Below are 14,649 nucleotides of genomic sequence, written 5' to 3' on the forward strand. Positions count from 1 at the left end.
GGCCTCCCAGAAAAGAAATGCTACAGTTTTCTAGGAACCAGGTTAAGTTGACCAAGTAGAAACTAATGGCAACATGTTTGCTTGCTGCTATGTTAACTAGTACTCCCTAATGTAAGGAACTCATTGATGAGTGACAGTTATTTGAAAGTGAATCATGGGTTGGCTCTTAGCTGATTCCAGTGCTCAAGGTAATAAGTAGGAAAATACTCTGATTATTGTAAATATGTCCTCTAATCAGAAAGATGAAGATGCATTCACCAGATACCTTAGTTAGTTAGCTGACCGAACATGAAGAGGAGCACCGCATGTTCTGTTTATTTTGAAACCTTTTTATTTTTTGATCAGTTATTAATATACAGTATTTTTATTTTCTTGTGACCAGACCTGAGCACCCCGTACAACTGCCAAAACTTTCTTTTAATTTTATTTTAATACCACTGATGCTCTTATCAAACTCTATGTTAATACTGAACAGCTGAAGTAGTAAGGATATGATCTGCCTTGGAAATTCTATATGTGTTTATTGCACAAGCACAACAAAGCCAACAGGTGCTTCATAGACTAAGAGACTATATTAAAAAAAGTATACCTGAAGACTACAATGCCTCTAGAACTTGGTTGAATGTATATTAGGAGGCTTTTGGGTCCATTTTTTTGGTAGCTGAAAACAATTTTTACCCAGATCAACTTAGGCTGGGTTATGCAAACAATTGCACAAACTTGTTTCCCTGCCCTCATGACAAGCACTATCTTTGCACATTTTTTTCCCAGATGGTCAGCAAAGCTAAACCTGATGCATTTTTATCATACAGCAGATGTTGATATTGGGAGAGAATGTTGTTGACCAACTTGGAATGTGCTTTTTAAAACTACCTGCCATACTGTATGTAAACAGATGGTACACTCAACACAGAAAGCATACTTCTTGCCAAGAATGTAGCTACAGGTTCCATTTTCTGACTAAATGTTTCTAAGCCAAAGTCCTGTAGGTTCATATTCTTTTGTGTGCTTAAATCAATAAAGCTTTGTAGGTTCATACTGAAGAGAGTGCTACGAACTTGCATCAACTTTGTTTACAGACGTTCTTACAGTTTGGTTTTATTTTAGTTCATTGAATCACTGTGACAATAGTTATCTTGGTAATTTTCTTTAACTTTTTGTTTCCAGTTTACATGGTCTTTTGGAGATGCTTAAAGTGGGTTCTGACTTCAGTTTTTTGACTTTTTGGTATTATGAGAATGAAACAAGATTTTTGAGGAAATATCAATAAAGATGTGTAATTTGTATTTGTGAATTAATTACGTCTGACAATGTAATTTAAGGCCAATATTCAAATATGAAGGCTGAAAATGATTCCACTTGTATCAGCCTTATTTATATAGCAAAAATAAATCTGTTAATGATAGCCTTGTTGTTTGGCTTACAATTTATCCTTCTGAATTTGTTCTCATGCCCTTTTTTATATATATTTATTTATAAATTGTTGTGTAAACGGAGGCTTCTTCAGAGTTGCTATAATATGGAATCCTATAGGAGACAGACGAGCAACTACAACTATGAAGAAAATTGTACGATTTAATTTGCAACATTTAATTTCCCATACTAAAGTAATGCATTTTTAAATAGAATTAAAGAACTGATTTTTAGCTTTAGTGTAGCTCTTTTTATTAATGTATTCTGTCTGAAAATTATAATGCAGTTTAATGAAATCCTGAACCAATTTGTTGGTAAAGAGTTTACTTGAATATAAACCAAACCAATGGGGACATTGTTTTACCCAATAGGGCAGTGGTCCCCAAACTTTTTCCTGTGAGGGCCACATAACTTTTCCCTTCTCTGGTGGGGGGCCGGAGTCAGTTTGTAACAGAAAAAGTGTTACACGTTTATCACCTGCGCTGCCGGAAATTGTTGAGGGGGAGGGGGGAAGAGTTTCTCGATTGATTTTTACCCAGAAAGAACATGGGCAAAAAGTTAGTGAAACGGTCACTGGGACTGACTAGTATATATTCCATTGATGGAAAGTGGCTTTAATATATGAATTCCTCATACGTTAACATAAAGGCTCGTTTTGAAGTATAAGCTGCTACTTACAGGCATTGCTTCGACGAATTCGACCTGGAATGCGGCGTTCATCTGCTCTACCGCTAACAAACAACCGTACTGATTAAAAAACATAAAAGTCAAGCAGTTCCCTAAAAGTCCAACAGATGGCAGCAATGCGCCAAACAAAACACCCACAGTTTACAGGGCACACTTCCTGCTAAAGAGCCCCTGGTGGTTGAAGAAAAATCCACATATAAACCGGAAAACAATATATATATAAAAAAATCTGAATGCTCTGGTATTGTTCAGGGGACCGGACCAAATATGGAGGCCCGCGGGCAGTTGTCTGGGGACCACTGCAATAGGGTAAAACGTCCCTCTTTAACAACCAATTTGTTGGTAAAGAGTTAACTTGAATATAAACCAATAGGGATATTGTAAAACTTCACCAATCTCATTGTATCTTCTTTATTGATTGATGAATTTTCACATTAAGACCTTAAAGTCGTCATCACTTTCTAGTACTTTACTTGGAAAACTATTCATACTACAAATTACTTGAATAAGGCCATTAGTCATTAAAATACTTTTGTATACTTTTGTATTTCAATTCATGGTGTACAATGATGGATTAAGTTAAACCAGGAGTTGAAACAAAGTTAAAATTTAATACAATTTAAAAATAGGTCATTTTCACAAGATATAGAAATGTGGGAGAGAGTTGGCACAACTACGTATGCCAATTGAGGCTAAAACATGATTGTGAGTGGGTATGTAAACCCAGATAAAAGGGAACATTTATTTAATAAATCTAAAAATAGTGTACGAGTTTATGGGGTAGGAGTTCATAAGTTTCTTACTTCTTCCTACTCCTTTTAGAGCATATTAATATTGTTGTAGTACAAAAATATGTTTTTTGCATTCCTTGTTTATGTGTGTAATTTTGTACCTGATGTTCGAAATAATAAAAATAAATGTAACCTCTTAAAGCATGTACTTCAAGTATGGATATCGTGTTTAATAAGGCAATTCATCATTTACAAAACAAAAAAGCAGTTATAAATGTCAGTAAAACTAAATTAAGTGCTTTTGTCTATTTGACGGTAAGCTGAAGCGCTTTTACAGACGCTTTTTTGTGTGTTTTTACTGGGTAACTCTTTAAATGTTGTAACTGCCATTGAAAATTCATGTACCGGAAGTTACTGTTGTTGCCTGGTTACGCTTGTTTGGTCACAATAGCCTACTCTGCGGTTTTGTTAGCTGCAGGAAAGCGGTGGTAGGTGTTTGTTTTCATTGTTCTTTATTTAATAAATGAAACGAAAATCTGAGTAGGCTAATACTTCCTGAAAGTGTTCTTTTTAGTTGTAAACAGTCAACTTTTATCAAATGGAATGAATTACGATACTTAATTTTACTTGAAAGATGTTGAGTACCATACAACAATAAACGGATAATATTTATAATGGTGATAATTTTTCTCGCAAAAACCGTCAAGACAGCTTGGCGTGACATGTTAACATTTTGTCGTTAAGACTACAGGTAAAATGCAGAACGTAAGCGACGAAGACCAACTTGACGAAGACCACCTGAATGCACAAGATGGCGCTAGTGCGGTGACTATCCCTCTTTCTTTCGAGGTTTAATTTCCATAAAGCAGACTTGTTTTCTGTTTTAATTCCTGCGCTGTGTTAGTTTATTATCCATTTAGCTTAAGATAGCAGATACTTGGTTTTCTTTCTATTTCAATGTCCTATAGAATATCAGCAGGGTATTATGTTTGCAACACTTTCAAGTTGAAGCTTAACGTTATACCGATCGATACTCAATGTGAAGCTCATAACAGATTTATTTTTTCTCTCATACAGAGTCCATCAGCAGAGCAGTCAGATGATGTCACTCACGATTCTGATCTTGATCCAAATGTGGCAGGTGAATACTTGAATAGTCCTTAGAAACCCGTTAAGCCTGCCATTAGCTGCACAGTATACTCTGTTTAGAGCACTGGTTGTCAAATGGGAGTACAAGTACCTCTGGGGGTTCTAGAATTCTGTTTAAAGTTTTATGAGAATATTATCCAATAGTTTGACCCAACCTGGCTTGTGCAGACTACATCCTTTAGGTCAAGGAACACTCTGACCTGATGCTTTTTCCATTTGCTTTTTTTTTACTGCATTAACAGTTAACCCCCCAAAAAATCATACCGTGTACAGATTTAAAAGTAAAATTATTTTTCATTTAACCAAGAAGCTATATATATATATATATATATATATATATATATATATATATATATATATATACACACACACACACACACCACTCTAAAACATTAATATTATCTCCAGTTAGAATAGCTATTTTGAATATTTTGGTAGAAAATAGCAACAAGAATTGATTAAATGTAGCGTTGTTATTTTAATGTAGTTTAATCCCATTTTAAGAGTTCATTTCATTCATATCCTTAATGAAATATTTCATGGTTATTTTTTTACAAAAATTTTAATTTGTATTAAGTTAATCTTTTTGTTTGCACAGAAATTTTTCTGAAAATATAAATGGATGTAGTTTGAGATTATGATCCCTAAATAGGATGCCTTTTGTTAATAATTATTTATTATTTATTAGTGACAAAGATTGATCAATCAATTATTTAGATTTAACATGTACAGTCACTGCTAGGAAAGACAAGTGTCTTGTTGTTGACTCACCACTCAGAAACCACTGTTGCATTCTTGATTGTTGTGCGGGACTTCGTCTGCTTCTGGGTCTGACTCCGGGTCAAAGATGTACTTTGCATACCATACAATTTCACATCTGTTTGCATCCATTTTTCCCTTTCTACAAAGTGTGAATGTAAACATGGTGTTGGGGGACCTCGGCCGGCAGCAGGTTATTTGGATTCAAAGTGTCAAGAGGCCCTTAAAGAGCTCGTTCTGAAAGGTTCTTAAGGCAATCTGCTGGGTGACTGTCTTTTAAAAGGAATGACCTGCAGAGAATATGTGAAGTAGAAAATGTCACACATAAAGCTAGCAATATGCTGTCAACTATAAAGGAAACATAACAAAAAAGGGGGAGTTTTCAAGCTGGTTTGAAGGACAAAGACAATGAAACTTTTCTAAACTATGTCAGACTTTTAAAAAATACCTTCTGTTTTTTGTAAGTTTCCTTCACATTGTACTTCATGTTTTTTTGGCACTCTGTGTAGCTCTCGCAGCTGATCAGTTGAGCATTGGCACATCAGAAGACGACAGGGGACCAGAACATGACGAGGACTCGCCACAAGAAGAGGAAGAAATTGAAGACCTCTTCATCATACACCCTGAACATGTCTGTTTGTGTTTATATATACAGTGTTTTACTGTATATATTTATGCTTAAACATACAATGTACATAAAATGTGCTTGTATGTTAATACTGAAGTTTCACAAACATTTGATGAATTTATGAGTCGTTTCAAGATACTCTGGTGACCTTGCCTCCTGATAATTGTTTGTGTCCTCTGCTTTACAGCCACTGATCCAAGGATTTCAAAACGCTTTCAACATTTACTTCGAAAGACGTCTGGAATTACTCCGGCAGGACTTGAAGAGAATGGTTGGCTACTTTTCAATCAACAGCAACAAAATTAGGATTTAAATGAAATGTGAACAGTTCTTGTTTGGCTTGTTGTACAAACATCACATGTATTACACCATTGTGGCCCCAGCGTAATGACAGCCTTGAAAGTTTTATTTCTGATTCTCTCATTATGCTCTCTTTCTTCTGAGTCCAGGTGCCAGTGAAAAGGGTGGGGATGAAAAAGGTAAATGATATAGCTATGGAATTGGAAAAAACTGATGTAAAGCAGAAAGTAGCTGACGGCAAGCTGCACGACATTCAAGAATCCAAGACAGAGACCGAAGCTGAACTGAAGCGTGAACAAGATCGTCTGAAAGAGGCACAGAGCCATTATTATAACATAAAAAATCTGAACCGTCAAGCCAAAGCTCTGGGTAGGATTTGCTTTTCAGTTGATGCTGCTCATGCATCACTGATGTTATTGTCAAAAACACCATATGATTTAATTTACTCAGGGAAAAAAGATTCCAAATCAAACTTGTCTTGTGTTTAAAAAATAGCAGTTGCCCCCTTTGTTTAATTATTACTTAATCAGTTATTAACTGAATTAATTGTGACACATAGGATCAAGAAATCCCTTAAAGGACAACATGAAGTAGGTTAGAAGAAGTTTAAAAGAAATTCATGATGCCTTAATCTAATCTAATCTAAAAATAAGTCTTTGGGACTTTGATGAACTAGAAGAGTTATTTATTCACCAGTGGAGAAAACACTGAACAGCTGTGAGCATTTCCATGAGTGCCCAGCTAACAGGAAGATTCTGCAGCTAATCTACACACTCACAAAGAACCAGTCATGGAAAAACAGAGTAAATAAATAAATGATGATCACGCTGCAAAATGATCATTTTAGCTGGACAGAATCGTAAATTCACAGGATGTTGAAATTGTATCTATGGAATGCAGCCCATCATGTCATACAGTGGATATACACAGTATTGCCTTAACAGTAGAAAGTAATTTTTCAGATCAAATATCTAACCTCAAAATTTAAACATCACAACATCTTTCACTTGTCTGTTTTACACCAGTGTCTGCAAGGCAGGCGGACTTAGACAAAAAGCAACAGCAGGTCAATTTCGCTCAAGCAGCCATGGAGGAACTGCAGTCCCAAGTCAAAGTCATGGATTACACCAGATACAAAGTGGGCGCACAGAAGACAAAGGCAGAAGAAGACAAAATAAAGCAGGTGCCTATGCTGTTTTGCATTGACACATCATTTTCTAGGTGGTAGGAAAAATCATGAACTGAGTGGTAATTTTTTTGAAAATGACTCTTTGTCATCAGGACTTGTATGTAGATCGTCTGACAAAGGACTTCGACAGCAAGGCACAGCAGGTGGTGGAGTACGAGGTCCAGGGAAGGGCTCAAGCCCAGGAGACGGAGGAAGTCACCAAAGCACTTTCTGAGGTAACTGTTACGTCAGTGTTAAAAAAAATGTAAGAATTTCTAGCATATCGGTTCAAATGTCAACTTTAGAAGAAGACTATGTAATCAGGCATTGCATATTTTTATTAATAGGTTTTGCAACTGCCACAGTGATTGTGAAAAAATATATCAGGTGATCCCTTTTATTTTCACAAGTGCTTTTCTGATCATTTTAATTCATTTCTTTTTATTTTAATTCAGAGCTCCCACCTGTGTGTTTTCGTCAGGTCCTACAACATTAACTTTTGTTAATGTAGTCACATGGGTAAACTATTTTACTATTTTATAGGTATTACTGGCTTTAATAGTATATTAAAAATAAATAAATACAACTTAAAATGTATAAGAGCTTAAATATGAATACACAAAAAGCAGAGTAGTTCACACCATGAATAGTTCCTGTGGGTTTTATGTATTACTGAATCTTGTTTTGCAGAAAAATTTACTTGTTTCTAAACAAGTTGTGGCTTTATATTTGTGAGATGAAGCACCCATTCTAAGGGATTTTCTCAGTGTTTGAAAATAATAATCGCAGGAAGTGAATACTGCATAAGATCAAACACATGCATATCGAACAAAGCTGACTTTTTCACTACCATTTATAAACAGACAAATACTTCATAAATCCCCAGAGGGGCAATTCTTATGTTAAGGTAGCACCTAAAAATCACAAAACAATCACACTAAACCACTACCATTAAAAAAAATTAGTAATACTTGTAAATAAAATAAGGCTGCATAACAGGTGGCGTTGTGCAGCCTTATTTCAGCAGGAACGAAGGATCCCCTCCAAATCTTTGTTCTACAGTGCAGAGCGATCCCCCATACAGACATGCCTGCTCTATAGCTAAAAGGCTGGCTTGATTCATCAGGGTTAATAGATAAATATAGCTGAGAATAATCAGCATAACAATAAAAATTATGTCAAATATTTTTTTTACAATGGTGAAGCATGATAATTTAGGCAATAATGAGATAAGCTAACTGAAAAAAAGAGGACAAGGGCAAATAAACATTAAGATGGCGTGCAAGTGTGGCTTTCACCAGCTAGCTTAACTCATTAAAAGTATCTTAATATATCCAGAACCTGAAGTCAGACTTGAAAGCTGTGCATTCATGACTGTCTTTGTCTAGGCTGAGATGGAATATGAATCGCTGCTAATGATGCATAAGAAGCTGCTGCACCAGTGGAACAGCAACATAACAGACATAAAGAGACACGATGAGACTGTTAATGCGATGCAGGAAGCTGTACGGTAAGACGGAGAGTAAGGGGAAGACTGAAGATGTCAATTTCTTTACATGTTGGTTTCAGCAACTTGACAAGGAAGACGTTTAAATGAAAAGGAAACATTCGCTTGGCTGTTTGAGGTTACTCAAGCAGATGTGAAAAATATGTTGTTTCTGCTAAATCTGTCCAAAGTTCTATATATTTAAAATATACTCTGATTTTTTTTATTATTAAACTGAAATGCTAACAATGTTATCTTTGCTTGATTGCATGTTTTTTTTTTTTTTTTACTTTAGTGTGGTTGAGGATGAGGTGGTCTTGCTGGACAGAGAGATTGAAGGTTATAAGAAATCCATCAACGTAGAGCTGGAGAATAATGAGACGCTGACCGTTCAGCTGAACCGGAGTTCATTGGACTGTGTGACTGTGGAAAAACTGATCAATAAGAAAAAGTTGGAACGAGAGGCGCTGCAGGCTCAGTACACCGCCTGTCTAAATTCCCTGTCTGAGACAAAGCAGATATTTGCTGCACTCACAAAAGTACAAGAACCGTCTGAAACCTCTCCCTGCTCTGATGCTTGCTCTCAATTTCCTAACCTGACTTCTACTTTTTTCTCTTTTCAAGGAAATGATGGCACATCAAACTGAACTAAAAAGTCAGAAGAACAGGCTGGAGAAACTGAGTGCTGCACGTATGGAGCTGCAAGAGAAAATTATGGCCTACTTTCAGCAGCAGCTCACACACAGCAAGGCGGCTTCACATTCACAAAATCTCACGAACAAGTTGGTCACTCGAAAGAAGGAGAAGGTAAAAAATAAAGTGGCTTCAAATGTGGGACAATAACAAACCAGAATCCACAATTTAAGCAATTTTTTTGTTTGCATTTTCTTCATTGTGTTTAATTTTTTCTTTTTATGAGAAAGTGTGTCTTTTGTCTTTCTTACTACATTAATTACAGATGCATCAGCTGCAGCTGCAAGAAAGAGACACCTTGTCAGTGAAGCTGGAGTGCCAGAAGGTTGAGCAGCACGTCAACAGCCTGACCATTTCCATGGAGAGTCTTGATGAGGAGATTAATAAGTACAACAAGTTGCTGAATTCACATGAGAATACATATGCTTCGCTTGTTCGACAAATCAGGCAGAAAGAAACAACAATGAATACCCTAAAAATCAGGATTGCTAAAATTGTGGAGATCACTGGGGTAAGAGACTAAATGGAGACAGTAAACTTTAGCTTTTACTTTAGTTTTACCATCTTTCTGGGAGAACAAACTCTGATCTCTGAGGATGGTCCTGGGTCCCCACTTATGCTCTCCTTTCTTCTGGTGCTCTGTTTTACACCATTATTCAATTAGAAGACACAGTGATTAATCATTTCCAATTTTCTGGGAGAGCCCACTTGATTTTTTTAAATTATTTAAATCTTTCTGATGTGTTTTGATATGAGGCATATCTCCATATAAGTAAGTAAAATATTTATATAGGACCGTTTATAGACATACAAACTTTATTTCTTGTTTCACACCAACTGAGAATTTGTTTCCAAAAATTCTAATCTGACCAAAGCACAGTGTCCCATCTAAAGGCTATGTAGCATTAGCAAACTCTATTTCTACTTTTGCAGTGGCTACATCAGTTATCTACATAGCTGGTTGTTGTGTAACTGTTATTATCTACACAACAATAAAAAGTGGCATTTTATTGTACAAATGGCACTTTTTGGTGCAGTTTTCTAGCAATAAACTTTAGAGGTTTGTTTTACCTTTTGTCTTATGGTCCTTCTTATTGTGCCAGGTGCAGGAAAAACATGATCCTCATTTAGGTTAATGGACAGTGAACAAGAGAAATGGGCATTTATGCCCCAGGAAAAGAGAATAACATGGGTTGTTAATTAGAAGCTCATATAAAATGCTTTATTTATTTATTTATTTATTTATTTATTTATTTATTTATTTATTTATTTATTTCAGAAAGTTATTAGGGGATATCTGCAGTTGTGCCATTGGTAATTTCTTTTAAAAGCAATTAACTCAAATTAAAGGCTGGATTTTTCCAAAATTTTCTGTGGGAGATTATGCTTCTGTTGTGGATTCCTGTTAAAGTTTTCACATCTTTTGTATATATTTATTTTTCTTAATTTACAGAAAACTTTTGGTTACTATTAAAAAAATAATTATGCACATAAGTACTTAATTAAATAATAATAAAAAACACCTAAACATATATACAAAGTATTGTAATAATAATAATGTTTCATAATATACAAATGTAATTATTTTCTATAAATTCTGCAGTTAGATGGCTCCCTGATGAAGTGATTGATCACGGGTAGATATGAGGCTGATGAACTTTATGCCTCATAGGATTTTGATGCATAAGTGTAATAAAGTAGACTTAGAAATGCTTTTTGTAATTTACAACAAAAAATACGGAGATGCATTTTTGATTTATTTCTTCCTATTCCCAGCAAGAAGATGTGCATCCTCTGCAAATCAAGATCAATAATATACTAGTCGAGACTGACGAGCTTTCTACTCACATCAAGAGTGAGCAGCGCCTCTGGTTGATGCACCAGGGAACCCTGGTGGGCCTGACCAGAGAGTTGGATACCAACAACAAGAAGATGCGTAAACTGCAGAAAGATTACACTGGACTGCAAATGAAGGACATTCGACTAGATGGTACGCATCCCATGCGCAGAAAATCACTTCTTGGGTTAACGGGTTTATTAAGACACTTTTAAATCAGATGTAGTTCAGTAATTCTGTTGTGTATGAGTTGCCAGTCTGATAATACCACATTTGATTGTAAAGCTATTCACTTGTAATGTGGATATCAACCATTAGCATCCCTAAACAATGTTGACTGTAACTTCGCCACCCCCAGGTCAGACTAAACAAGAGGAACGAGAGCTGGCGGAGCTGGAGAGGGGCTCGATGCTGCTGAGGAAAGACCTCGAGAAGCTCTGCAAGCTGAAGATAAAGAACAAAGAGCGAAATGAGACTCTGGAGTCCGACAACATACAGATGGAGACAGACTTTAGAAACAAACTCATGGCATGGCTGTCTGATAGTTGTTCCTTCCTTTTTTAACTTTGTAATCGAACTAGAACTAACTTGAATGTGTTTTTGTCAGGATGCTGAAGAGCAATCTGCCAGCCTTCACATAAAACTTGAGAACATTCAGGAGGAAAAAGAGAACATCCTCAAGTGTCTGGCGGAGGCTAAGTCAGTCACATTTAATCACAAACTGGTCACCATCTTAATTACATACCTTAATATAATTTTAAAAATACATGAGATTTAAGCTGACGTGTTGCTGAGGTCATATTTTAAACATATTTAAAAGAGCAGCATCTCAGTCTGACTTCAGGCTCTTGTAAATCTGCAGGCAGCAGATCATGCTGTGGGAGAGGAAGACCCTTATTCTAAAGGAGACTCGGTCAGTGGTGGAGTTCGACATTAGCCAGGGAGACATCCAGAAGATGAATGCTGAAATGCATCTAATGGAGGTAAGCATATTTAGCTTCATGTGATGACGAGGAGAGATAATAAAATCAGATTCAATTTGATCATTTTACTGTTTGTCGAGGTAAACATTTGCAAAACAAAGTGTCGAATTTCTAGTTTCTTTATGATGCTATTTTTTATATTCACTTCCACGATATGGCAGGGCTGGGTGATAAATTGATAACAATTTCTGTCGCGATGGACACGGCATCAATATCAATAGAAAATATGTCCAATAATTTTACTAAACTCCATAATCGCGCAGCTTTCTCAGGGGATGGATTTTTTTGGTTACCTAGCAACAACCTGTTGACTATGTTTTGCAGCACCAGTTTCAGGTTTCTCCACCTGCTTAAAAGTACAAAACAACGTGAAGGGAAGGGGAAAAAATGAGTACCACAGCTTGAATGGAAAACGCAGATAAAGCAGGAAAGGTCACATCACCAGTGTGGCAGTGTTTCAAAATAAAAATAACTAATCAATAATCATTGCCTGATATATTGTTACAGCTAAATTGTGATACATTTTTCAACCATATCGTCCGATATAGCTATTTTATACTGTATGTTATGTTAGACATGCTATGACGCACAATGAAGTTCTTATAAGACTAAAGTGTAACTAGATATGAGCAAAAGTGCAAATGATTAAAAAAAAAGTGCAAGTTATTAAAAAAACAAATGTTAGCGTCTAAATTAGCTGTTGGCAATTTAAAACAGTTACAGCATGAACAGTCTTGTGTGATGTAAGCATCCACCTTTCAGCCGACTTCGGTCAGTTTACCTTTTTTGGGAAGCATAATTAATCCAATCAAAAACATTTCAAGCATTCCAGACATTTATTCACCGAGGGCACAATCACCGACTTACACAGGCAGCAGATTGTGTTGCAGCACAGTCTGCTCAAATAATGAAATAATTTAAGCTATCACTCGTCTTCAGTTTCATAACACTGATTGAAATGGTGCGCCGCGATGTAAAGGCAGAGTGAGCACCCCGTACAGTCACAGCTGCCGTCCTGGGTTTGATTTCGAACCCTGAGACTTTTGCTGTGTGTCTTTCCCTTTTCTTTCGCCACCTGTTTATTGCCTGGTGACTGTCAAATTAATGACTTTCTGTAAAGGTGTGATACCTTTCAGGACGAGGAGGGCAGTGCTAGTGGTGGTTGGTGGCGGCAAAAAGTAGAATACATCCTACTTTATAAATTCAATGACGCTTTATGATTTCTCAAAAATATGTCTCCATTTTTTTATTCCTATTTTGAACCTTCCGCAATATTTGTGCAGATACATATCGACAAGCTGACGAAACGACAAGAGTGTTTGATGAGGGAAAGCGAGAAAGTTGTGGAGAGAAGAGAAAACCTCGACATACGCAAGGATGCCATGATCCGAGATCGCCGCCAGCACCTTGCAAAGTGGGAGCTGAAACGCTCCAGCGCTGGCCTGCAGAGAAAAATCCAAAAAACATTATATGTAAATAAGAGAGGTAGATTTATCAACATCCAGAAAAATAAAAGGAGCAAACTACATAATTCTCCTACATGTGTCTCTCCAGATTTTTGAAGGTTGTGAAGAGGAGGCGAAGGAGCTTGAGAACAAGAAAACTCTCCTGAGTGAGAACATTCAGCTGCAAACGCAACTCGTAACTGAACTGTCAAGCACCAGCACAAAGATAGGCCGTAACTTGGAAAACCTCCAGGATAACAAAGACATGGTAAATCTGCGAGCAATTTTTTTTTTCCCCCAAGTTCTTTGTATGGGTTGAAATAGTTGGTGTTAAGTATTTTAAGCAGTACTCATCACTGTCATGAAAATGAACCAAGTGCAGTGCACTATATCTTCATTCTTCTTGTAAAAAATAACAACTGGTATTCATCAGTCAAACAAGTGAATCACATCGTGTTACACAACAGCCCAATAAAGGCGCGGTGACAAAGTTTATTTTAAGGCTTTTTCTTCCTACGTCAAGTCAACACAAGTTGAATTCCTGGCATGAGTATCACAGTTTCTATTTTTAACAACCTCCCCCACACATTAACAATGAGCAATCGAGATAATGTCTTATTGTTCCATCTGCCTGTGTGATGTCTGTTGCAAATGCTCAAAAATGTACAAGCACCAAACAACTTCACCTTGTCTTTCTTCACCTCTTTCCAGAACCAGACTTTCCTAATTGCTATGCAGGATCGTAACAAGAAGCTTCAGGCCGTTTGCAAGGGAAACTACAAACCATCATTCAGCAGCGAAACAGTTGGAGACACCCTGCAGAGCCAAAGGGAGCAACTGGAGGAGTGCAGCAAGGTCTTGAAGCAAAGCTGTGAGGACTTCCCTCTGCTCCAGGGGGCGCTGCACCCTGTGATAATAGCAGCAGAAGCTTTCATAAAAATCACCAACCAGTAATGTTCTTAGAGTGAGGCGGTGATTGAAACGTAACAGTGAGTACAACAAAGGCATGTGAATGAGATGCAAGAGCAAATGCCTAATTTACTGGTTTATCTGAATGTTTTTTTTCTTTGCTGTAATGTTTGGATTTAATTATTTGTTTGGAAAACATATTTCCTTATAGACTTAGGTAGAGAAATACAAAAAAGAAAATAGTTTGTGAAGTTGTCAGTTTCTTCTTGGAATCAATATGTAATTTACTTTAGGAAGTAAAGTTCAATGTATTCACGTTTCTTCCCCTTGTGTTGTTTGATCTGTATGTTTGTCAGTGATATGCAGCAGCAAAGGCGACTTACTTTTTATGAAAAGACACTTTGATTGAATCAAATAATTAGGACATTTTAATGGCTTCTTCAGATGTTTATAAATTAATG

General features: G+C 36.5%; 1 protein-coding gene across 1 annotated transcript; it reads left to right on the top strand.

Annotated features, from left to right (window-relative positions):
* The first annotated feature begins 100 nt into the window (after nt 1–100).
* Nucleotides 101–14,508, top strand: ccdc40 (coiled-coil domain 40 molecular ruler complex subunit). The gene is made up of 19 exons (XM_008407184.3): nt 101–3,319; nt 3,576–3,656; nt 3,909–3,972; nt 5,249–5,370; nt 5,555–5,638; nt 5,817–6,036; nt 6,693–6,850; nt 6,949–7,071; nt 8,224–8,345; nt 8,617–8,860; nt 8,946–9,128; nt 9,280–9,525; nt 10,791–11,004; nt 11,210–11,379; nt 11,459–11,550; nt 11,714–11,834; nt 13,118–13,306; nt 13,389–13,547; nt 13,991–14,508. The coding sequence occupies exons 2-19, from the start codon at nt 3,588–3,590 to the stop codon at nt 14,231–14,233; spliced, it is 2,823 nt and encodes a 940-aa protein (XP_008405406.2). The 5' UTR covers nt 101–3,319; nt 3,576–3,587; the 3' UTR covers nt 14,234–14,508.
* Nucleotides 14,509–14,649: the final 141 nt, after the last annotated feature.

The sequence above is a fragment of the Poecilia reticulata genome, chromosome 1, assembly GCF_904066995.2.
Source record: "Poecilia reticulata chromosome 1, P_reticulata-male-v2, whole genome shotgun sequence".
Classification (NCBI taxonomy): domain Eukaryota; kingdom Metazoa; phylum Chordata; class Actinopteri; order Cyprinodontiformes; family Poeciliidae; genus Poecilia; species Poecilia reticulata.